The sequence below is a fragment of the Hoplias malabaricus genome, chromosome 1 (genome assembly GCF_029633855.1).
Source record: "Hoplias malabaricus isolate fHopMal1 chromosome 1, fHopMal1.hap1, whole genome shotgun sequence".
In the NCBI taxonomy this organism is placed as follows: Eukaryota; Metazoa; Chordata; class Actinopteri; order Characiformes; family Erythrinidae; genus Hoplias; species Hoplias malabaricus.
In genome coordinates this window covers 56,180,827-56,205,008 of record NC_089800.1, presented here as the reverse complement: position 1 = coordinate 56,205,008, position 24,182 = coordinate 56,180,827, and the positions used below count along the sequence as shown (strand labels likewise).

At 40.0% G+C, this 24,182-nt stretch overlaps 1 protein-coding gene across 4 annotated transcripts in view; it reads left to right on the top strand.

Moving 5' to 3' along the window:
• esrrb (estrogen-related receptor beta) overlaps positions 1 to 24,182 on the top strand; it is a 58,176-nt gene that overhangs the window by 15,205 nt on the left and 18,789 nt on the right. For all 4 annotated transcript variants that reach the window (XM_066667083.1, XM_066667068.1, XM_066667076.1 and 1 more), the window contains 3 exons: positions 5,238 to 5,659; positions 12,415 to 12,531; positions 23,874 to 23,984. In XM_066667083.1, the coding sequence (XP_066523180.1) occupies positions 5,251 to 5,659; positions 12,415 to 12,531; positions 23,874 to 23,984 (637 nt within the window). In that variant the 5' untranslated portion in view covers positions 5,238 to 5,250. The remainder of the gene's footprint in view (positions 1 to 5,237; positions 5,660 to 12,414; positions 12,532 to 23,873; positions 23,985 to 24,182) is intronic.

Genomic DNA, 24,182 nt, shown 5'->3' with positions numbered 1-24,182 from the left:
CTGAAGACCCCCTCTCCCTTTAGGAACAGGAAGGAAGAGAAGGATCGATAGATGTGATCTGCGTCTGGGCCGGTGCTGTCAGGCTGGCCCAGGGCCTTGGGCATGGCTGGGGCTCATGTTGTTGTCATGAGTGAGCTCATAGTTTTATAAAGCCTGCAGTGGAGAAGCCGGGGAGAGGGGCTAAATTTAATCCTGGGCTGGAGACGCAGGAGCTTAATTGCCGGGCCGCTGGGCCAGGCTCCGTCCCCCTCGTGGTAACCCAGCACCAGCCGCCACTGCAAGCAGGCCACACCAACTATTGATCTACTGCCCTATCTCTCTTTTTTTCTCTTTTTCTTTTTCTTCTGCTCAGCCTGCTCTGCTCTTTTCTGCATCTTTCAGGGCAGAACAAAATATAATTACTTAATCATTATTGCCACGTCAGCCTTCAAAATACCGGCACGACAGAAGTGTGTGTGATGAAGATGAGCCTCTAATCAATCACTGCATGTTTTATTGCAATCTTTGACCGATCACAGTTGTTATTTTGGTGTTGAGATTATCCTAGACATGTGCATCAACATGATTTAAACAGTGCTGGTAAAAATAGAGGCATCAGGACAATTACATTAATAATATGTTCACTAATGTGTTTTCAGCATGTAGAAAGTAAGTAAGTAAGTAAAATTGATTCATACAGCAATTTTCACAGACAACGGTCACAAAGTGCTTTACAAACTAGGTCATCCTACATAATCTAAAATAAACAAGCATAACATTTATAAAGAAAGGTTGCATTTGCAGTATGTAACAATATAAAAGCTTCAAACTTAAACTTCTGTTCCCAAAAAAGGGCACACTATCTTTGTTAGATGTAGTTTATCTGGCTAAAATGACTCCCTTTTTGGTCAAATATCATAACATTTATCTCAAAAACAAAACCGTAATGTGACATAAACACTAGTGTTCATCACTAACCTCTGTTGTGCATGTGTTGCCCTTCTTTCACTTCTGTCAAACTCTTAAATCCCTGTGTATCCTTTTCTCCTCCTCTTTTTGTTTGCCTCTTTAGAGCAGCTGTTTTATGTTTTATAACACAGAGTTTCACATTCTCCTCTAGCTCTGCTTAAAAAATACTAATGAATGAGAGAGTCCAAAATTAGGGGCTGCTTCCGGCCACAGATTCAGATGGATCCCAGTGGAGTATGTGGCGAGTGCCACTTACCTTTGCTGCCTTGTTACCCTTCACTGGTGATGTGATGATGCTTTCAGTGTGTACTTGTTCTCTCTCTCTCTCTCTCTCTCTCTCTCTCTCTCTCTCTCTCTCTCTCTCTCTCTCTCTCTCTCAATCATTTTCCCTCTTAGACACACAAATTTTAAAACTGCCCCCTAGGTCTGGGGCCCCAATATTCCCTTGATAGCTGTTAACCTAAAGCATTTATAAAGCTAGGCAGGGGCATTCTCCATATTTCCTAGTGCTCTTCAGCGTGGTGGCCTGGCTAGCACCCCCTCCCTCTAGAGCATGCACATTGACTGAAAAAGGCCTATTTCATTTTCATGGTGTTGGGTTCAAACAGAATATTGTCTGCAGACTGATTGCTGCATGGAGACATGGCGACCATCATACTGTAACAAAATGTTAAATACCTGTAAAATGTATTTCAACCCATAAAGAACAATAATGAAATATTATCTCTCTAAAATGTTTTCAAATTTAACATAAGTTTTAAAGAGGTTTTGGACAGTGTTTGAAGCCAGTGGCTTTTGGAATTAAAAACCTGACGTAATAGAAACAACATGCATCGTTCTCTTGTCCCAGCAGTAAATGTGGCCGATGCTTTTGCGCTGCCCCAGTGTGCTCTCTCTTCACTGCTGGCTGCCTCCAGAGGAACAGGGCAGTGTGGCAGCTGCCCGTGAGGCTTCAGTGTTGCCTCTGAGCTCAGAGGAGTGTGAGTGCCTGTCAGGAGTTAATTGAGTTCCTCCTCCAATGGCTGCTCCCAGGCCAGACCCTTATCAGCCCCATCGCCTGGGGTCCTCTCTCTGATCACCCCGCCTCTGCACGGGGCCATCTGATAGCACCCTGTCTGCAAAGGGCTTCCCGCTCGTACTGCACTCGCTGTGTGTGTGTGTGTGTGTGTGTGTGTGTGTGTGTCTGTGTCTCTGTCTGTGTTTCTGTGTGTGTGTGTGTGTGTGTGTGAGAGAGAGAAAGAGGAAAAGACAAGAGCTTTATGAGTGTGCTATGGTTCAAGGAAAATTCCTGAAATAATTTTTAAGAGAACACTTAGAACACAAAATAAATGTGCTCATTTTTACTCAGGAATCCTCAGGATTTTTTTGCTCTTTGTTTGCAATTTCTTTCTGGTGCTGAAATTTGTTTTATTTCTTCAGATCGGAATAAAACAGCTATAACAACAGAGGTAGTTTCTGTGCTAGCTGCGGGTGGTCTCCATGTGAAGCTTATGACAATGTTCTGAGAATCAGTGTGGTGTGTTGAGGTTAGAGAAACGCAGTGGCACTGAGGGCGAGAGACTGAGCGCTGGTCCAGCAGCCCACAGGAGCACAAGGGCACAGGATCATTAGAGCAGCTAATCTTCAGCACTGCCACCACCGCACAACGATATTACAGTAACTGAAATTCTGTTAGGAGGAGCACGAGGAATCAGATTAGTCTCAAACTGAACATTATGCTTGGGCAACACACAATGAATTTCGATGGGTGCACGGAACAAAGGAAGAGGTGCGGGGAAAAGGTCTTTGGTGTGCTAGTGCTACCTGACGCAAGCCTGCAGGAAATAGGGCAGAATTAAAGTGCAGTATAAAGCACTGGAGCAAAACCAACATTATTTATAATCAATATATAATTAATTTGAATTTTGAAAAATTATTATCTGGTCAAACTTTATTACTGTAAGCTGCAATGGCCAATTTTTTATTTAGGTTTGTCTGACCATTACAAACCTTTCAATTGGTTGATCTGAATTGAAATGTGTTTGTAATGTTGTGGGTTGTGCTTAATGTTTTCAAACATTTTCTGAGCTGATCTAGTGCAATGTGTCTGGCTATGGGTTCTTTATGTATTCATTATATTAGAACACAGTAGTGGGAGGACAACAGTTAACACACTTATGCAATTATGCTAAGTGTCACCTCTGCAGTAACCTTTGAACTGGGGTTAAGCTCTCCCTGGATTTGAGAAATAAAGGCTAAATGGAACTGTCATGTATGCTGAGGTTTTTAATATATTGCTTTTAATAAGTCGAGTGAAGGTGCAAAAAGGTGCACACACATGCATCTGTATTCAGAACCCTGTAGTCAATGACGTCTGCTACTTGAATTCACTAGGAGAGTACAGACCTAGTGGTTTCAGATTGTCATATTGGCTTTTATTTTTCATTTTTTTTCCGCTCAACCTCAGTGTGATGGGATTGTAATATTGTATCACTATTGCTGACGTTTGAATGAAATATATAGTTTTATTCTTGATGTAAATGTGTCCAGTCTTACTATATTTGCCTGAGAAAAGCCCTTGAGTGCGGCCTTATTCTACAAGGTCAACGGTTTTAACAGGGGGCGTATTTTATTATTTATTTTAGCAGTTAACCTTTTTGTGAATTTCCAGAGGTGGCGGCAGCTGGCGCTGCGATGAATATACATGGTGGCCGATAGAGAGGGAAACCAAGCAATGAGATTTAATTTGACACGTTGACCCTGTCTCCGCGGGCACAGGAAGCTGGGGTGAGAAAATAAGGTTGACCTCGTGACCCCTGGACCTGAACCCTACAGTCACCCACACTTACAATTAAATCAGCCAGGGAAAGAAAGAGAGAGGGAGAGAGAGAAAGGGAAAGGCAGCCTAGGGACACATGGGCTATATATGATAGATGTTGGTTCAGTCTAACAGATTCTTCAGTTTTACCTCTTTTACTCATTCTTCCGCTCTCTACTTGTCACTTTCTTCATCTGAAGAGGTGGGAAATTCTGGCTTAAAAATGAAAAATCCTCACCAGGATTTTACTATAACTCCCTAGTTTCTCTAATTATATTAGAGCAGCAGCCGAGGTGTCCTGACAGTTGGAACAAAATCCTGGTAAAGAATTGTATTTTCCGGACCTGAATTTGCCACCTTCTTTTGTCAGAGAGAGAGATGAATAGCTCTTTTGCGTTGCTGATGACAGGGAAACCTGATGGTGACATGTACGCTCCTGTATGTCAATATTTGCCATTAGTTAGCAGTATGCTAATTAAACAAAATGCTTGGGGTGTGGGCCTGCCACTCAGAGTGTAACCCCAGCAGCTTGATTTGCATAAAGCTAGGCAAAGCTCAATTTCACTAATGTGAGCGAATGTGTCTGACCTATCACCCCTGTCGCCTGTACCTATATATGTATACAATGGCTACGTATATTAAGCATATAGTTCAGGTACATGCTGTTGGAGTAGTGCAAGAGAGTGTCTCTCTTGTAGTGCCTACACAGATTAATGGACTCAGAGTAGAGCTATGAAGAGTACTCTTCACTGTGTGAAATAGAGAGAGCAAGAGAAAGATAGCAAATTTAATCCAGAGTAAAAGTCTTTTTAAGTTCTTTTACTTTGAGTCTCAATAACAGCAACAGAGTGGCAATATGGCATGGCCTGTGTCCCTGAGTCCAGTCTTTGAGAGTGTATTTAGAGCATGTGTGTGACCTGGCGACTGTGGGTTTATTAACTGATAATAGAGAGAGCACTCCTCTCAGCTACTGTGTGTGCCGTGTAGGCCAACCCTTAGGCAGTACTTTATTACTTTTGGATTATTATGCTATGAAATGTACCTGATTTGCATTTCTCAAAGTAATATGTGGCATAAGTAACAAAGTAGTATGTTATCCCTCTAACACTTTGGTCAGTGGTTTGAAAAAAGGTCTTTATTCCTGTACTCAGGAAAATGCTTAAATATACCACACTGTTTGTGTCAGTTTACATTTCCATGATGTTGATGTTGCCCTCTGTAGGATAGATTTATAAAGTTTTGAAGACATGAAATTTGATCATGTTGTTGCCATTTTGACATTGGCTCTAAAATAAGCTTGATTATTGGGTCTCCATCTGATGTAGTATGTAAACATTGTTACATTTTCTGCATTTTCCAAATAAACTATACTATATACTATTTATTATTTATTTATGAATGAGACACAATTCAGTTTATCTTGAATATACTCAGTCTATGTCCATCTCACATTCTCTCTCTCTCTCTCTCTCTCTCTCTCTCTCTCTCTCAGGCTGTTGAACAGGATGGCTGCTGAGGAGCGGCACCTGCCTTCCAGCTGTGGCTCCTATATAAAGACAGAGCCCTCCAGTCCTTCCTCGTTGGTGGACACAGCAAGCCACCCGAGCCCCGGTGCCCACTCAGACGCCAGCGGCGGTTACACCAGCGCCATCAACAGCCACTCTAACGGCCTCGACTCTCCGCCCATGTTCACGCAAGCTGGGCCACTAGGAGCTGCGGGCAGTGCCTGCCGCAAGCGCTATGAGGACTGCTCCAGCACACTGCTGGAAGATTCAGGCCCCATCAAGTGTGAATACATGCTCAACTCTATCCCTAAACGGCTGTGTCTGGTCTGTGGAGACATTGCTTCCGGCTACCACTATGGTGTAGCATCCTGTGAGGCCTGCAAAGCCTTCTTCAAGAGGACAATACAAGGTACTGATAAGCACACAAATTTGCTAAAATATTTGTCCAGCATTTCATTCAACTTATTTGTAATAAAACATGCTGTTTGTCAACAGTATTTTTGATATGTACAATATTTTTAGAAATGCATTTTTGTGATGAAAGATGAAATTTATTTTGATTACAATGTGTCACATCGCAAGCCCCAGTGTAGTTCTTCTCAGGTGGCAGTGTTGGCAGGTGCTGACAGCAGTGTGTGAAGAAATTCTACCACAAATTGTGCTGACCAGTAGGTGATAATCCAACTCTAGTTATAATCTAGTCGCAGTGCACACTTGCCAGTGTACCGTTTGGCGCCAGTAGTGACATCATCATTGGGATCAATTCATTTGATTGCCTAAAAGGTGTATATTGTTACACTGACACATGATCAGATGACCACACTGACCGGACAAGAATAGAAAGACTGCTTTCTGCCTGAAATTATTCTAAAATAGTACATTAAATTCCAGCAATAATGACAGTGTCTATAGGATACGTTTAATAGGTTTTGATTCAAATATATGATTGATTGTACTCATATGTAGATTATTTGTTTTATCAGACACTGCATCTGTTTAACTTTCCAAATAATAATTGGTGGAATATAAGAAAATGATATATGTCAGAGATCTAGGGCTGGGCAGTTAATTGAAAATGAATTGAAATCGACATCAGAACTTCTAATCGACATAATTTTGTCTATATTGTTCGCACTGTGTGTTCATGTACTGTCCCTTTAAAACCATGCTACCAAGCTGTAGTCACGTGATTCTGCCCCCTATCTGCTGAATGAAAGCAACCTAAACGCCGTGGCAGACCGACTGACTCGAGCACCTCATACCAAAGAAAAACACAGCACCTGTGGTTTGGACGTGCTGTTTTTTGGCTGTAATTAAGAAGACACTGAACAAAAAGAAGTCAACGCTGAGTAAAAACTGTTTCAGCAATCAAAGCACAGTCACACACCAAATATAAACAGTGCTCAAAAAACAAGAGAGGAACATGCTCCCAGCGACATTAGAGAAAATATCCCAGCTTTAACACTGGAGCATATTTACAGCACAGGCCTCATCACTGAACTCTGAGGGTCAAAATACAAACACAAAAGTATCGTTCATTAATCGTAATCATGGTAAAATGTACAATTAATCATGATATTGATTTGCGCTCATATCGCCCAGCACTACTTAGTACCTTGCGCCCAGTTCTTCCTTGTAGGCTCCATACCCACTGTGACCCTAGACTGGATAAGCTGTCCAATGTTTTTCAGACATTTTATTGATAGGCTTTTAAGTGCAGTTTGAGAATGGATCTGATTTTGTGCTTAGTGAATATTAAGATAAGTACTGTTCTGCTGCCTGGTACAGACCGTGCAGGTACAACAGAGTTATACTGGATTGACATGCAACAGAACAGTGTGTGATGACCCAGATATTAATCAGATGGAGTGACACACGTGTGCATATGTCTGAATGCATGCCTGTGTGTGGGAGGAAGTAAAAAAAAAATAAAGAGAATAAGAACCAGGCAAAAGTGTGACAACCGGCAATTATGACCTGATTCCATGTGACCTGCCCAGATATTGCTAACTTTTAACATCGCTAATGCCCTTACCATATAAACAGATGTGAACTCCGCTTCATACCAAACATCATTGTGGAATGGTGCACATAGTGTCAATGTACATTCACAAAAAGTCAGAAAAAGTACTTTTGCTCAGTTCCATAGTCTCGTGTTGCTCAGGTGTTTGTTGTGACTGTTGATATTGGCTCTGTGGTCCTATCGGCTTTAAACAGTCTATGTACCTTTTTGCCGACAAACAATTGCCTTTGTCCAAAGCCTGCTATTTACACTCCCTTCCGCCAGCAAACTCCTCTATTGACAAAAGATGAACATTTTCCCTCAAGTCACATATTTAGACGCAGGCTTTTAACCCCATGCTTTAAACCACTGAGAACTGCACAAAGGCCATTACAAAGGAGAGACAAAAAAGAGACTCTTGAAAAGGATGAGCCATCTTAAGTGGAGTGATGGCCTAAACAATTAAGATGAGGAGAGTTACAGGAAATAGAAAGAAAAAAATGTCAAAGACCTCCTCCCTTTATTCCTTTGCTCTCTGTGCGTTATCAGGTTGAAATTTCCTTCTGTCTCTCCCTCTCTTTTGCTCTTTTCTTCCTCTTGGAGGGCTGCCTGTAATGGACCTAATCTTGTGCCGTTTGTCCGAGCCACAGGAGTTTTGTCAATAACAATCAGCGTTCAGAAGGAGTAATTAAGGCCGAGGCTTTTCATTAGGCCAAGGGGAGGGGGCTGTCTCTGGGGACGACCGCCACAATTAGAAACGCAGGCACGCGTCGCTGGGTAATTTCAGCGAAGGGAAGGAAGAAGGGATGAAAAAAAGAGGAAAGAGAAAAAACCTGCAGACTTTCTTTAGATTGGAGAGGGACCCGTCTGGTCTTTTGAAAGAGTGGGAGAAAGGCGGGCTAATGGCATAATAAGCAGACGCGAGTCTCTGTCTGAACACAGGAGGATTTTGGGAGGGAAAGAAAGTAAAAAAAATGACTGGGAAGATGAGTGGGGAAGAGAATGGCCAGACAAAGAGCTCTTGAAGGAAAAGCAGGATAAGTGATGTGAATTAGACGTGATTAATTAAGTAAATAACGAGGCTGACGAGGGTTGTAAGTGTGAGCTGGCGTCCCTTTAATGAGGACAAAGCAGAAGAGGTGGCATTTAATTTGCCTCGTCATTTTAATCAGTTCCATTCAGCCTTAACGCCACTGCAAAATGGCTGTTTTACTGCCAAACATGTAATACCTTCTCCCCATTCACGCGTCTTATTGAAAAATGAGTTGTCACAGCTGCACAGACTGCTTTTGCCTCTTTATCACCCAGACAACATTGTTAAAAGAGAGTGATCTAAAGCCTCCAGATGAATAGTAGGTGAACTGCAGGCATTTAAATGGAGCCAGACTGAAAAAAAATTATTCAGTATATAATTCTGTATGCTTTTTTTTTCTCTCCAAACATCAGTGGGTTTTCAGCTATTGAAAGTCATTGATGCATGTTGTATATCTAAACCAACACTAAACTATTTATTGTTCCATATTTCATAAGCTTTATCTCTTTCCACACCTTCTGCAACTGAGCCATGATTTTCTGTCACAGTGCTTGTGATTCAGAATCGTGTAGCTCTACCGCTAGAAGCCTGAGCTGAAAAAGGTCAAAGAAAATACCATCTAGTTGTATATAAGAGTTGCGGTGTTGCTGTCTAATTATTGATATTTTGCGTATCTTAGAAAACATTATCTAATTGACAGAACATTACTCATCATGTCATAAATGGAGAGTGCAGCAGACATTTTTTCTTATTCTTTATTCCCCTCTTTCTGCCTCTCTGTCCTAGCTTCATTTAGCTTTCTCTTTCGGTTCAGTTCCCCCCTAGCCTCCACCTCCCTACAGACAAAGACCCCACTGGCCTTACCTTTTCAACACAGAGGTGGACGGCATATCCATCTCCTGTCACCTATTCATCCACTGTAAAGCCCTTTTGAACTTGCACATGGAGATAGTTACATCAGTCAAAGCCAAGCCCCAAATTAACGTCAAGTCTGATCACCATCCATCCTGGACCACCACCATCTTCATCCCCCCATTGCCCCAAACACCTCGCGTGCACCACCAATCAAACCCTATACATCTCGTCCTGAGTCCTATTTTCCTGTCATTTAGAACACAAGTGTGGAATTGTATGAAACCTAAACCATATTGACTGGCCCTCTCTTTCTCCTATGGAGTAATAGAGCTTGACAGTAAGCCTGTAAAAGTCAGTTTAGATTTTGATGAGAAATACCTGCCATTTTACTGTAATTTACTTACTCGCCCTGAGTCTGCCCCTAACCATGCCCTGGCACAGGTCCTGAAAAGCCATAAAAGAAATTGAGACAGATAAATATTGAGAAGATAAAACCCCTCGCTTTATATGTTTTCCACTCCAATTCTTTTTTATGTTTAATAAAGTAACCTTTAATGTTGAACCAGATCAACAGAATGTACTTAGGTTTTGAACAGTCTGCTGTGTTAACTTTTTTTAAAAGGGGAAAAATGACTGAATACTGAACCTGACCTCCATCATACATCCTCATATGTCTTTCCTACATTATAGGGGCTCTTTTTTTTTGACCACTGATGCATGCTTGTGCTTGAGCTTCATTATTTTTGAGTGTGTATTCATGCCCAGTGCAATCATAGGCATGCGTGTGTGTGTGGCTGCAAAACTGCAGTTGGTGAGACCACAGGTCTAACAGGTTCAAATATACCCCATGCCCCTGCTCCCTGCAGGTGTGTCCTGTGGGACATGCAGGGTCTGCTGCTGACTGTGTGTGCCAGTTAAACAGCCAGGATACTGGCTGCATTTACCGGCAGTGCAGTTTAAGAGCCTTTTTTATAAAAACTAACAAAAAAGAATGGGGGAAAAACAACAATATTCAGACATCGCTGTATACCACCTTCAAGACAGTGCAAGGACAAGAGGAATAATAGAAGAAAGAAAAATAAGACCAGACCCTTAACTCACATCTTCTCAAATACAAAGCAAAGCAAAACATTTACATCTTAGGGAAATCAACAGAAATCATATTTTAAACAAAAAAAAATAATAATAAATAAACAAACATACAAATACCCAAACTTGATGAAATCAATCTTTTTCTGTGTTTAATGTGTCCACACTCTGCCTTTATTACAGCTTCAGTTCTTTGGGAGATTTGTCTTCAGCGATTTGAACATTTGGACTTAAAATTTGATTTCATTTGGCTGCTTTCAGTGATTAATGATTAATTGAGTGATGTTGAAGCCTGGGCTCTGGGGTGGTTAGTCCCTTGTGAGAACACCAACAGCTTCTTTGTCTGACTTGCAGATTTTTTCAGATCTGAAATAATACTCAAGTTTAATTTTTTATAAAATATAAAAGCTTTCAACACTGTTAGTCTCATGGTGACAGGTGTGGGTGTCTACCAGGGTCCAATTAGTACTCCATTTCTGGAAGCAGCTTTTTTAAATTGATTTCCTTTGACTTTTCCGTCCAAATGGATCATTATATATGTAATATTTTCTTAAAATAAAAAAAAAAACATGTACTTAATCACCATTTTACTACAAATTAAATAAATGAAGGAAAGATTTTCCATTACCACCGCATTCTTAAACAAACCAAACAATAATTAAACAAAGCAAAAAATGAATCTACAGATGAAACAGTGTATTCTACATGTGCTGAAGGCTCAGCAGTTACCAGTAGTCATCTCTGGCTCCTCATCTACTCATAAGCACATAGGAAATTGAGTTGATTATAACTGTTTTGTTTTTTCATATCAACAAAGGGGAAAACAGGAAGAGGGGCAATCAGACTTCATCACATTAATTTTCACACCTTTATTTACCCCAAACCCAAAGAGATCAGTGGAATTTGCATACTGATTTGTATAACCCAGATAAAAGGCGGAATTTCTAATTATTTAATATATCTAGGGACCCTCCACTTGATCTGTGCAATAATGTTAACATAATTGCCCAAGTTGGGAATGGGAGATTGAGGGATGGAGGGACAGGGTCGGAGGAGTGTTGTGAATGCAATTCCTACTCGGGAAAAACAGAGGCAGGGTCAAAGGAATTGAATGTAAATGTGGAGCTATCAACTGAATATATCATGTTACCTCTTACGTATTTATTTCAGAAATCCGAGTAGCATATTGAGTAATGTCTGCGCGTAGGTTTAGTATATGATAATGCATGTAGTGCATTTTTGTACAAGATGGGATCTAATTGCAGTCAAGGTATTTACTCCACTATTTTGAAAATGCAAATTGTAAGTATATTGTTCAATTCTATCTTGGGCCAGTCACTCAGAAATACCCAAGATATCTACAACAGTTTTGACTTCATGCTCGGCACATTTGCAATACAAGCCCTTATAAATTCAGATGGAGAGCCCCAGGTATAGATATTCAAAACATGCCCATGCATGAGAGTGAGGGCTGTCTGGTGTTGTGGGGTTGACTTCTCATCATTCCCCATTTATAGTGGACTGTCATTCTGCATTCAGGCCTCTCCCTTGCCGTTACCCATTCACATTCTAATTGAAATGCCTTCATACAGTTAAATGTACCTACATGGACACAAGCAGAATGGGATTGTATATCAAGCACTCTACCTATTGTTAGTCTCACAGCAGAAACAGCTCTTTTATTTTGTCCCAATGAAACTCCTATTCAGTGGAATCAAGCACAGACGTACTTGAGTTGAATTATGTATCAGTGCCTTAGTCGCACTGTATGTAAATAGTGAGGCGCTGTGCAGAAGGGGTTCAGGTTTGGCTGAGTATCATGTAAAGTGGCTAGCTGGTCAGTCTAGAGAGAGCTGGAGAATGCTGAGGGATGCTTCCAATCTTAGAAATTTGTCAATTTATACTTTTGTTCTTGTTTCTTTTTTGCCAATTTCAATAAACAATGCTTAGATCTGCCATTAGAAAATGTTTAAAAGTGTCTAGAAATATGTTAATATTCTTACCACCCTCTCGTAATTAGAAATATTAGACATATGGACTAAATTAAACATTTAATTTGACAACATAATTGGATATATACAAACTTTATCCATCCCAAAGGAAGCTGCGGTTATATTAACAACAAAAAACTGCATGACTGTACAGATCATATTTCTAATGCTGTGTTTGCCCTGTTTTTGAACAGGTAACATAGAATACAGCTGTCCGGCCACCAATGAATGTGAGATCACAAAGAGGAGACGCAAGTCCTGTCAAGCCTGTCGTTTTATGAAGTGTCTGAAAGTGGGCATGCTGAAAGAAGGTAAGGAGGTCTTCACATCTCTAACTCATTCACTGGTTACAGCATGGGTCTCACAAAAACAGCTGTGAGTTTGGGTGCTTCAGACTTTGATAGAATGTTAGTTTTTATGTTAATTGTAGCAGACGATGCTAACATTGTTAGCATGTGTACTTGCAATGGTTCAGTTTAAAATTTCAGGACAATATTGTTAATCCTAGAATTAGCTGCTAAATACTGAGTAAATTTTAGGCTCATGTTTTAGTTGTTGTGGAAAATGCACACAAACTATTATTTGTAGGTGTTTGTATGACATTTTTTTCTGCTAAAATCACTTGATTGATAGATAAATCTCGTGCCAGCTTTGTTTTAAAATCCGGTGGTATGAGAATTATCTACATCAATTTACTATGATCCTCACAGTCAGTTAAATGTAACACAGCCACGGTGCAGCACAGCGACAATGCATGTGTTCCGCAGATGATAGTCTGTATTTGTTGAAGACAAACATCTGACGCTGGTGTCATAAACGTGGCTGGCTGGCAGCAGTGAGCCGATGCCAGGCCAGCATGGAGCTTGTGGGGCTGTTGGCCCGGCTGTCCACCCCCATGTTCCAGCCACAGAGCAGTAAATAATGCGCCTGTTGGGCAGAGGGACAGAAATATGCTGAATAGGTCGATCCCTGCATCTGACTAATAGAAGTGTAACAGTATTCCGACTGGAAAGGCTTCAGCGTGGTCCCTGAGCACACACTCCAGCCGCTCTCAGCTCTCCCCGGCATATTGATCTGCTAAATGTTTTCCGAACATCTCAGCTCCCTTCCTGTGGATGCTTTTTTAAAGTCACGCCAGCTGGGAATACAGTGACAATTAAACATGCTGGCCATGGATTTTTTTTTCTTTCTTGGATGAGTTTCTCCGTTTGAGCTCTCTGGAGTGCTGGGTTTACTTGCTTCTCCTTTGGTGCTTGCTTTACTAGCGACATGTATATATATTTTTTTAGAAACAATGTTTACATTTCTTTTGAGCAAATCATTGATGAAGATATCACAAGATTAGTTAATTATGAATGTTTTTAATTATTAATTTTGTTTCACTGTATTCCTATTCTGCTTTTCCCTTGAACACCAATGACATACAAGAAGAATAATACAGAATGCACTCCGCCAAACAGTAATATGGAGCAATTTATATATAGAAAGTGCTACATGCATACATTCAGCACAGGTGAATAGAATATCTGTAGTGGTCTATAGTACACCCAATCCATCCATTTAGTGACTCTAAAAGGCTCTTCCTCAAAGCAGCAGAGAGCAATCTATATGGAGCTAAGTGAGGTAACGGAATCTCTCAACTGCATGTTGAGATAGAGGGAGGGAGAGTGAGAGAGAGGGAGAATGAGGGAGTAATCGCATTACTAGCTGATGAAAAATTAATGGAAATATATTATCTAGAGGAATAAGAGACTAGAAAATAGGGAGAGATGGTCATAAATGAATCACCAGTGTCAGAGCAAAAATGAAGCTTGGCTTAAACAAGAGAGTAGGGGCCAGTCAACTACCGTACTCATGTACCGCGAATCTCAGCAAGACCGCACAAAAGGCAGGGCAAAGAATAGGTATACTCAACACTGTAGTTGAGAATGCAGTCAGAGTAAATTGTAAAGATGTATTCATCTATAAATGGTAAAGTATTATTTAAAATATTTTGATTAGTACCTGTAGTCGAAGAGTGGATTTATGATAAAGCATACATATTTATGAGCCTATAAATCATCACATAACATTCGAGTCCTGATGCCTTGATCATGTTTTTCATGAGATTACTTAATAAAAGCACCCCAAACAGTGCTGAGGATAGTTTATTGCCCTCCGGACCTGAATGTCTAAATACGTCAGACATTACCACATGAGCTAATAGAAGCTTTTTAAAAGGATGATTTATGCAGCATAAGGTTCTGTGCCAGAGAACATTTCATTATGTAGCACAGCACACTGCTCTAATTCTCCTCTATTCCTACTCTATTTAGAAAAGATCGTGTCCTCTACTCTCACTTCATTTTGGTTGCATATACGCATGTCCTCCCTCAATGTGTCTTCACTTACGAGGTGTCCTCGGCATACCCTTTATTAGTTATGAATGTGACCAGTAACACGTACCACTTTGTATTTAACACATGAGGCTCTTAAGCTCCATGTCAGTACTAACCCAGCCCCCCTTGCACCCATACTCTCACCTTCACCTACCATTTCCAAACACTATCAAAATAAGTCAATACATTTTGCAAATGAATATGAAGACGTGAAAGGCATCTTGGTCTGCATTTGGTATCTCTCCTCAAAGCAAGGTCGGGCGTCTGTCTCCCTGCCTACGCTACGTGAGCGCGAAATCAATCAGGATTTTCAAGGAGACGAGAACAAAACACAGGGCCGTGTCCATCTCTCTCAAACTAGTCTATGAGTAACTGTGCCTCAGCCCTGGAGCAAGCCACCTCTAGTCACACTCAAGCTGAGGCCAGCCGTTGGGCTGGGTTAGAAGAGGAAAGGTCATGCAGTGAATGGAAACGATCCATCCTAATTATAACTTTACTGCATGGGCAAGGTGCAATATAGACCATCGCAAACTTTCCATTCTACTTAATTGTCCCCGTAACATGAACATGTCCCTGATGCCAAGGATTATGTCATGCGCTCGGGCACATACGTGTTTCAGCAGGATTCCAAAGAAGGATTTGATGCTGCATGACCAGAACACCTGCATTGAAGGCATTGAACTATGTGATTATTTTTCTTGAAGGTTCCAAATTATTCCAAAGGAAGGTTTAAATAATATATATAAAACTGTCACAAGGGCTAATATACCAGAAATGTGTTTGTATTCAATATCAGAAAGAAAGAACTTTCTCAGTACGTGATGTATCCATATTTGGCTGTGTTTTGGTGCATACTCAGAAATTCCAGACAGTGTAATCCGCCCGCTGCTCTCAGATGAGAGATATGCAGCACAAGTTGGCCTGAAACTCCCGTGAAATTGCTTCATTTCCCCCCGTCTGTATAAAAGAGGAAGTGATCAATAGAGGGACTCAAATGTCAGGGACTACAGGTTTTTTTTTCTCTGATCAATGGAAGAGGATCGGCGCTGAGAGGATAGGAACAGATACTATTGAGAGATTACACTGATGTAATCCAATGGCTACTGCCCTTTAACTTACTTGCAGACTCATTGATCTGCCCTGGCCATGACTATTCGAAAAATGACATACATGTTATTAGAGCGTAAAAAAATGTAGGTATAATTTATTAAAATTAACTAAAGTCACATATAATATACATCTAATTCATAATATGCTGGATAATCCTTACACCCTTAAGGTGTCAAAAAAGGGCAATGAAAGTCCCACAGTGCACTGCAAAATGTAGTGTACAACCCATGTACACCATCAGGTAGTAGTTATGCAGAATAGTCTGTGTTGTTTGGTAAAACCCAGCATAGTGTCCAAATTCTTTTACTAGCCTCCTGAATTTAGTTTCTAATAATAGTACACTATAAAGTGAGTTATGTAAAGAATACTTACTTTCTGACTCAGGGAAGGTTTCTGCCGTCTGGAAGTCTAAAGGAACAAATTCACAAATCAGCCAAAATATTAAATATATTCTTTGTTTCTAAATTTGTCCTTTTTTACACATGTATGTGCATTTTGTATTTCTACTGGTTCTGGTACGAGATGGTCAGACACAGCAGTGCTCCTAGAGTTTTTAAAAACTTATTGTCACTGCTGGATTGAGAGTAGTCCACTAACCAGAAATATCAGGCCAACAGCGTCCTGTCGGCTACATCATATGACCACTGATACAGGACTGGAAGATGAGCTACTGCCACTGATGTGGACCATAAAGGAATTGTGTCTAATGGAGTTGACACTGAATGAGCACAATGTATAAAAACTACAGCAGCACTGCTTTGTGTGATCCACTTTTACTAATGCAGTGCACCCACCACCAGTATATCAGTGTCAATTCAATGCAAATAATTATTAATACCTGCTCTGTGTTGGTCCTGACAATTGAAGAGTGCAAAATATGTCTGTCTACAGCAACTGTCTACAGAGTAGTTGTAAATTTACAAAGTGCACCTATAAGGCAAGTGAGGAACTAATGGATAATTAGTGTAGAAACAAGGAGGTCATTTTAATGTTATTGCTGATCAGTGAATCAATGGGATTAATAGACATTATTTTGTAACAATAACCAGAATATTGGTGTTGGTTTCCTAAGGGTTTAAAGATAAGGATGATGTTGTAAGACAGAATACAAACTGTGCTGTCACTGAAGATGGAGAGCTACTCTTTGAAGTACATCACATACCTTTGGTTATTCTGTAGTAGGTCATACGGCCTGCCGGGTCACATTTCTGATATTTCATATAATGGTCTTATTGGTTAAAAAATGAATGAGAATGTCTGCAAAATAGAGCCAAATATTTTGAGAACCAAATAGCAGAATCCATAAGCGAGAAAATTCATTTTTAAAGTAGAGGACTGTTATTAATAGTGAGAGCTTTAAAAGCAGGGTTGTAAATAGAGCATTTCTCTATTTAATAGTTTATTTTGTATTTGCCCTTTTAATTGCACTTCTCCTCAGTTAAGCTTCTATCAATCTCACTTTCAGTTCCAAAACCTTCTTGCTTATGATTTATGCTGCCTTGCTTTCAGTTAGAAACTTTTCTTAAATCTGAGTTCTGGCCCTGTTTTGATGGGAGGGTGGGATCTAAACAGCCTTTGACTGCTGGAGAGCCCCATTCACCCAGTACATTCTACACTCCAGTCAAAACCTTTGGCCTTATTTTGACACCATAGATGTCTTTCATATGATTCTGTAGAAGGTGACTGTGTATAAACATTAACAGCTGCAGTGTATGTAGTCAAGTGTAGTATGTTGTCAGTTAAAAGCATGAAGTGGGCGGGGGTTTTGATGGGTTTTCACCCGTTATGTATGTCACATATGTGGAACTACATTTGTTTTATAAAGGCTCTAGATACTCTCTGCTCAGAGCCAAAGGACAAAATTATTGAAGTATGATTTCAGTTATCAGAACTGTATTCTGCAGCACTTACAGAACACGTGTGAGAACTTTAACTTGGACTCCCATTCCTCTGTGTTCATGCCAGTATATAGTCTGAACAAAATTAGCAGTTCTCTTTATAAGAGCTTCTCAGAATTTACTATCAACCATCTGCAGCATCTTTTCCCTGTGCTTACATGGAGGTGGGCAAGAATGTGAACTGACTTTCTGGCAGACAGTTCCCTCGAGGCCAGTCTGTTCCTCAGCCCAACAGGTGAGAGGATTACAACAGGCGAGAACATGTGTTTTCCACCAGGGAGGTGGTAGCAGGGCAGGCAGTGTGGCCCACTTCTTCATGAGTCCTTACATATTGTATATCATTTTCACTGGAATACAGTTATATTCAGAACAATCCAAACACAACTCAGCTCTGTAACATGCACACACATGCTCACACAGACTGAAGAGACGATGTATGAGCACACGTTGAGCTTATCATAGAATGATCCAGGAATATAAACAGGTATTTGTCTTTTTGTAATTACCTGCTAATATTCCTGGATCATCCTATGATAATCTCAATGTGTGCTCATAGATTGACTCTCCAGTATTTTTGATATGAATGAATACCAAACGGTATTTTGAAATATGAATATATATGTCAATCGTCTTGAAGGGGGCTGCGCTTATGCAAATTCGACACAGTGCTCCTGCAAGATTTTTGGAGAATCGACAGCAGCACCTCTGACCAATAAGCTTATCTGCAATGCACTACAGTAGCCGAAGTTTATCAGCCCTATAAAGCCGCTTGATTTTGCTGCCTGTTTCAATTGGTCTTCAGATGTCCCTGCTTGATTAGAAAAGCTAGAACCTAGCACACCTGCCCTTTGTGAATAAATTGGATAAAACAAAGAATAATGCTTGGAATGGCCCACTGTGGTGTGGGTTTCTCAGGGTTCCGTCATAACACTGGCGGCTCCTTTCTAAGCTTGCCACCTTCTGTCTGCTCCTTCTCTCTTCACTGCGCGTGAGGATGAATGCCATAACATACTAGCAACCACGGGGCTTTGCCAGCCAGAGGCCCTGTGAAATAGTGCTGACGGGGGGGTTAGCAGCGGCAACCATGAAAGGCAGGGTTGGCTGTGGCCCTGGGACATGGCCCTGTGCTTTTCCCAGCTAAAAACAAGTCCGCCTAAGCTCCCCTTGGCACTGCCAACCATCCCAGCCATGCTGACACTTTCCCCTCTCCCAAGAGACAGGCACCCAGAACAGGTGAGAGACCCAAAAATAAGGGTCCCCACCAGCCCTCCCTGGCCTCCTCGGCCTGGCCCGCACAAAGTGAGTGGGGACAGGCCCTTTTGTAGGGGCCGAGCTCGGAGGGGGATTATTATTGTTTTTGGAGAGAAAGAGGAGCCTGGGGTCAGCTGGCCCCCGCGTAGCCTCAGGCCTGGGGCTAATCCCCACGCAAATGCCAGCCGCTTTGGCCCCGAGCCCTTTCTCTCTACACCGTCAACCCGTTCGCTTTGAAGAGCTGACATCCGAGAGCCAGCCGCTGTCTTCTCCACACCAGGAGCAGCGGTCAGAGCCGTAAAACACACTCTCTTTCTCTCTCTCTCTCACTCACACACACACACACACACACACATATATATGTCTGTTAGTTAGGCTGATAGTGTTCATGGACTCATCCTGGTGAAGCAATGCCTGAGGATTTTTTTGGAACTGAATTTCAGAAGCTCACAGAATGTGACATACTCAGTTCCTCATTAGGGTATTAGTATATCATCAATCCCAGTCTTTCTCATATGCAGTATTTAGGCTGTGGTAACTATAATTAATTGGATGGTCAAGTAATGGCATTGTGGATGTAATAATGGTTTGTAAGTGTTTTCCTCTCATGGCTTCCTATCCAGTCTTGTTTTTAAACAGTGACACTCTTCTAAAGCTGTATTATTATTCAAGTTTGGAATCACCCGTTATATAAATACTTGTGATTGTATTATTCATTAATAGCTTGGAGAGTGTAGATTTATATACTCTTATCTAAACATCAAAAAACATACAATCTATAAACAGACAAGTTCAGCATATTAGTTATCAATTATTAAATTCTTGGTATTCCCAATAAACCTAAACTATTGAACGAAAAGTTTTCTGTTTGATATTTCCTTATTGCATTTTAAATTAGGCATTCTGAGTATAATTTATTGTATTCTCAGTGTTTTACAGCTTTCACACTTATAGACTGGTCTGTTCATCATTTTGAGTATGTTTCAATTTTCCAAATATTTGAATATAAATAATTTTGGTTGTACATATTTATTCTCACTACACTTGTAGCGTACGCTTGAGAACATGACTGATTTATCTACAAATTTGCTGTAGTTTGTTTGAGATCGACTGGAAGTCTACTACAAGCAAAATACACAGTACGAAAGCATAAACAATTTTAAGTTCTAATTAATTGCATCTTGATATATACTATTACCTTTGAGTTCTTTAACCTTACGTCAGAGAGGTATTTGTGGCATTACAATTTTCCTGTAGTAAGTAACTCTTCTTTTCTAGTAGTTCCATTAAAGAATGTTCGTTCTCTCTCTCTCTCTCTCTCTCTCTCTCTCTCTCTCTCTCTCTCTCTCTCTCTCTCTCTCTCTCTCCCTCTCTCTCTCTCACCCTCTCACCCTGACCGTCTCAAAGTGTAAAGGAGACTGGCTAGTGCCAAGCTTTAATTCCTGTCAGCATCTGTTAATTATGGCAGACACTGTTCTAATTAAAACAGGCACCCATGTACCTTGGAATCTTCACACTGGCTTTGCCATAGCTGACACTAGCATATGACACAGAGAGGGAGAGATGGGTTCACAATGCACTTCTCACGTGATGAGACCAGAGCTTCAGAGGAACGAGAAACAGTAGAATGTGATGACATCAAAATGAACACACCAGAATTTTCCATCTTCTGCGGCGAGCTTACACTAGTGTGTGCCACTTGTTAAATACTCCTGAACCCCCACTGGTCAAATTACATGTTGTTGAATTTACATGAACACATTAAATATGACATTTTTCACACATTTCAAACATATATATATATAAAAATAAGTATAAAATATTAAAATCATTTTTGATCTGTATGCATCAACATATTAAAAGTATTACACACAGATGTAGAGCAGTATAATTCATTTATATTATGAAATCTACAAAATGTGTAGAGTGGGGTACAGACTTTTGCATGCAACTTTAGTATTCACACAGATCACCAAAATGAGACTGACTATTTATTTGTTTGTTTGTTTGTTTGTTTGTTTATGAGGTTGAAGATGCAATATAGTAAGAATGCTGTGTTTAGTTTAATTATGTGCTATCACATTCAAATGTAAATACAACTATATTTCCTATTCATATATTTTTATTTCTCATTGTCTGGGGCAGTGCTTCTCTCCATGATTAACAATTGCAAAATTTAAGATGCGGTTTGGAGAAATGAGATTTTTACTGCGATTTAACAACCATCAAATGATCTCCCAGTATTTGCTAGGAAGGCAGGGACCACAGGGACCAGTGGGTAATTAGGTTAGTGGGTTGTCAGTGTCAGGAAATTGAAAGACAATCCTAATCAGATTTCTGTTTCTAGGGAATCAAATAATTTATATAAGTAGCCGAAATCTCCCCATTCCTTTGGTAACACGATAATGCAGTTTGTTTGAGCGGCTTTGTTGCGTGATTATTCTGAGTAATTTTGGACCTCTATTCAAAGTTGAATGACTGGTGAATCTAGGACCTTGTTGGAAATGGTTGGAAAAAAGGCATATACTTTCACAATAATTATAAATATATTTCAGGTAGAGTAGCTGTTTTATGATATTGTGTAATTTGTCTGCACATGTCATTTTATTCAAACAGCAGTCACCAGAGTTTAATAGTAAATGATTCAGCTCACTGTACTTAACTGCTAATTTTTGATAGTGGTAAATTCAGATAGTTTGTGATTATGTTCTGTTTTTTTCTCTCATCATCCCTTTAACCTCTCCTAGACTGTCCTCTTCCAGCTTTATTTTTTAAAGGGAAACAAGGAATGGAATTAGCATATTTTTCAGTAGTGACACTCCGGCCTCATTTGCTGTTGCCTCTGTGGTTCTAATGTGATGAAATCATTTAGTGAGTGCTCCCCCATTCAACAGCTGAGAATGTCAACGAGGGTGGATGAGCTTTAAAGCAGTGAGCTGTGTCTCTTCAACCTCAGCCTTAGACCCTATGATATGCAGGTGGATGTAAACATGTGTTTTTTATTTCATCATTAATTATTAAAAATCTATCATATTTCTCATTGAAAATGGCATAAATAAATTTAAATGGAGAGAGGGATTGCACTTCATTGGCAACAGCAAATGACAGAATGTACATTCTACATTGCAAAAAGAACAAATACCTTTAATCAATTTAAAAATTAGAAGCATCAGTTTTAACTGCAAAATGTAAAAAAAAATATATATATATATATACATACCATACAGTGTGTAAAGTAGTATTCTAGTAGTATTTGGAGCTTTCATTTTAGCGCTTTAGCTTTATATTTCCTCTGTGTGAACTGAACTGAACTGAACTGAACATAGCCTCTACAAAATGTACAAAATGCAACTCCAATAAATAGTATATGAATAACAGATATTAGCGGTTGGGCATTTGCATTGTGCGAAATGTAAAAATATAAAAGCATTCTTATCAAATAATTGCCTAATAAATAACAGATGTTGTGATGAGCACAGTGGCATTTATTGCAGTATATTAGCTCCAGAGTGAACAGAGTAGGCTTAGCAGGAGAAATACACTGATAAGCTTCTACTCTCGTCCTGCTGGAGTTGGTTAAATAAAACCATGCTGATTTATTGGAGAGAGTGTGTTTTTCTGTGTATGAGTTTGTGGGTTTATGCCTGCGTGTGTGTGTGTGTGTGTGTGTGTGTGTGTGTGTGTGTGTGTGTGTGTGTGTGTGTGCGCGCGCGCGCTCTGTTACAGCATGGTGTGCTAAATTTCATGGCTGCCCATGCTCTAGTGTATATGTGTTGCTGCTGCTTCTGCTGTGTATATGAAATGAGTGTCTGGTTAGCATGCTCAGCAGCTCTGCTGAAAAGCTAAATAATTAGAGGGCCAGTCTGTGAGATCATTGACCCCGGTTTAAATATTCATGTGTTTGTTGTGCAGCAGGCTGAGGTGCAGGCTCTGTAGTGTGACAGCAGAGCAGGAGCAGCACATAGCTCAGCTCTCCCATATGGAGCTCTGCCACTACTGTGACACACACTGACACTAGCTGCCTCTACTGGACGACACCTCTATCTGTTCTCTCTCTGTAACTGGTCAGTGTAGGTTAGTGCCAGTTGATTCTTTGGTTAGTTCTTTACCTTTCTTTTGTTTGAATATCCTTTGGTGAGATGAAATATTGTATTTACATTCTGAATCATAGAAGATTTTATTGTTGTGTTTTGGTGAGTTTGTGTAGAGTGAGGGAGCGAGACAGAGTCTTGTCATAATTCACAATTCTCCAAATTATTTGCAAATGTGAGTGTATGATTCGCATCAAAAATGATGTTTGATGCAGGCTGGCCAATTTAGGCAAAATATCTTTTTTTTTTCTTCTTTCCTTTGTCAGACAAGCAGGTTTTCTTGTCAGGTAAAACTACCTCCCCTTAACCTTTTAAGACACCATGGTTGAAAAGTAGTTTTTAATACAATTTTGCAGCTTTTTGAGAAAATGAAATGTAGGTCCACACCTCACTTTTACACTCTGAATGCTATATCATATATATATACATATCCGTTTACTAACGAATCTTAACACTGTAAAGGATTAAGATTGTTAAGATTCATTAAGGAATGACTGGTATGGTACAGAAAGCTATAAGTGGCTATTGTATTTATTAATTTATAGATATATCAGCCATTGTTAATGGGTCTGAAATCATGCTGAAATGGACAAAAAAAACTAACAAAAACATAAAAAGAATGTTGCAGTATTGAATTTACATGATTGAGTACTGTAATGTAGCCTGAGTTAGCACACACGCTCACTGTGATGTTATTAGCTGCTGATTTCTTGTAGTGTCTGTAGCTTGAGCATAACAGGCTGGTTTTGATCTTAAAATGGCTCATTTTCTACATTGGTAGTTTTTAAATGAACAATACTGAAGTGGAGTCAGTCTGTATTGAATGTTTCGATACTGACATCAACAGCAAAACCGAAATTGATATTGTGCCATTTCTATAAACTTTGAGTGTTGTAATTTATCCCGCTGTTCTGTTCTCTTCCAGGTGTTCGTCTGGATCGTGTGCGAGGAGGCAGGCAGAAGTATAAGAGGAGGATTGACACAGAGAACAGTGCTTACCTGAGCCTCACACTTCCTCCTCCAGCAAAGAAACCACGTAAGCACTCTTCCACTCCAAGTTTTGATTTTATGTATTTATTCTTTAAAGATCATTGATTAGGTGGAGTCAAATCTATTTGTATAGTGCATTTTACACCCTGAGAGTGTCACAAAGCATCTTTTCAGACATTGAAAATTAAAACAAATCTGAAATGAAATTGTCAATGGTGAATATGCCTTTATATGTTTTGCACTT